This window comes from Aureococcus anophagefferens (genome assembly GCF_000186865.1).
Source record: "Aureococcus anophagefferens unplaced genomic scaffold AURANscaffold_2312, whole genome shotgun sequence".
Taxonomy (NCBI): Eukaryota; class Pelagophyceae; order Pelagomonadales; family Pelagomonadaceae; genus Aureococcus; species Aureococcus anophagefferens.
Window position 1 is genome coordinate 1 of NW_008706741.1, and position 1,006 is coordinate 1,006.

Below are 1,006 nucleotides of genomic sequence, written 5' to 3' on the forward strand. Positions count from 1 at the left end.
TCTGAGGATCCCCGCTGGGCGACATGCGGCGTCGATGATTCGAATCGATAGGTCACGTCCGAGCCTTTTTGGGGCCGCGACGACCTCATTTATAGGAGACACGTTTGTGACGCTCCCGCATCCTAGGCTCGCTCGACTTCTCGCCGCCGAACGCGCAGATCGTCGACCTCGCCAAGCACGCCGTCAAATCCGTGCGGAAATACCTCGGGACGCCCTTCGCCCTCGACGCGGCCACGGGCACGCTGAAGCCGCCGGGCCGGTTCCGCGGGAGCGGCTCCTTCTCGAACCTCCACCTCCCCGCGGTCAAAGGCAAAAAGGGCAAAAAAGGTAAGAAGAAGTAAGATTACCAGATCGACGGCGGGAGGCACCGCTCCCGGTACGTCTCACCGGGCGACCGCCGGAACGCGGCCGCGAAGCCGCGGAGCACGGCCGTGTCGCGCGAGCCGCGGACGGCGGGCTCGACGCCGTGCTGGTCCCGGCACACGTTGACGAAGCCCGCGCCCGCCGCGTGGCCGAGCCAGCGCTCGGAGCCGTCGTCGCCGTAGAAGACGACGCGGCTGCCGCCGAGGTCTTCTACCCTCAAATCGAAGTTCAGCGACGTCTCGCAGACGTCGTTGTGGACGGACGCCGTCGCGTTGGAACGGTCGCCCTCGGGCCGTCGGTGGAGCGTGAAGGCGTGCATGGAGTCGAGGGCCCCCTGGCCCACGCCCGGGAAGAGCAGCAGGCTCAGCGGCGCCAGGACGTGCGCCGCGAGCGCGTTCGCACGCCAGCTTTTCGGCGCGCTCGTCGTCGCGGACGACGTCCCAGGCCTCGACGAGCCGCGCGAGGAGCGCGGGCGGCACGGCGGGCGGCAAGAAATCGCCCCGGGTCGCCTCGCCCACCGCGAAGACCGCCGTCGCCGCCGCGGGGAGCCGCGTCGTCGACGCTGGGTCCTGGTCGAGCCACGCGGCGACGAACGCGAAGGCGCCGACCTCGAGGTCTTCTTCGAGCTGCGCAACCGCGACGA

General features: G+C 69.8%; 1 protein-coding gene across 1 annotated transcript; it reads right to left on the bottom strand.

Moving 5' to 3' along the window:
- Positions 1 to 343: 343 nt before the first annotated feature.
- AURANDRAFT_69580 (hypothetical protein) lies at positions 344 to 770 on the bottom strand (the record flags this gene model as incomplete). Its single annotated transcript, XM_009045352.1, has 1 exon — positions 344 to 770. A coding segment is annotated over one exon (427 nt), but the record flags the coding sequence as incomplete, so codon positions are not given.
- Positions 771 to 1,006: the final 236 nt, after the last annotated feature.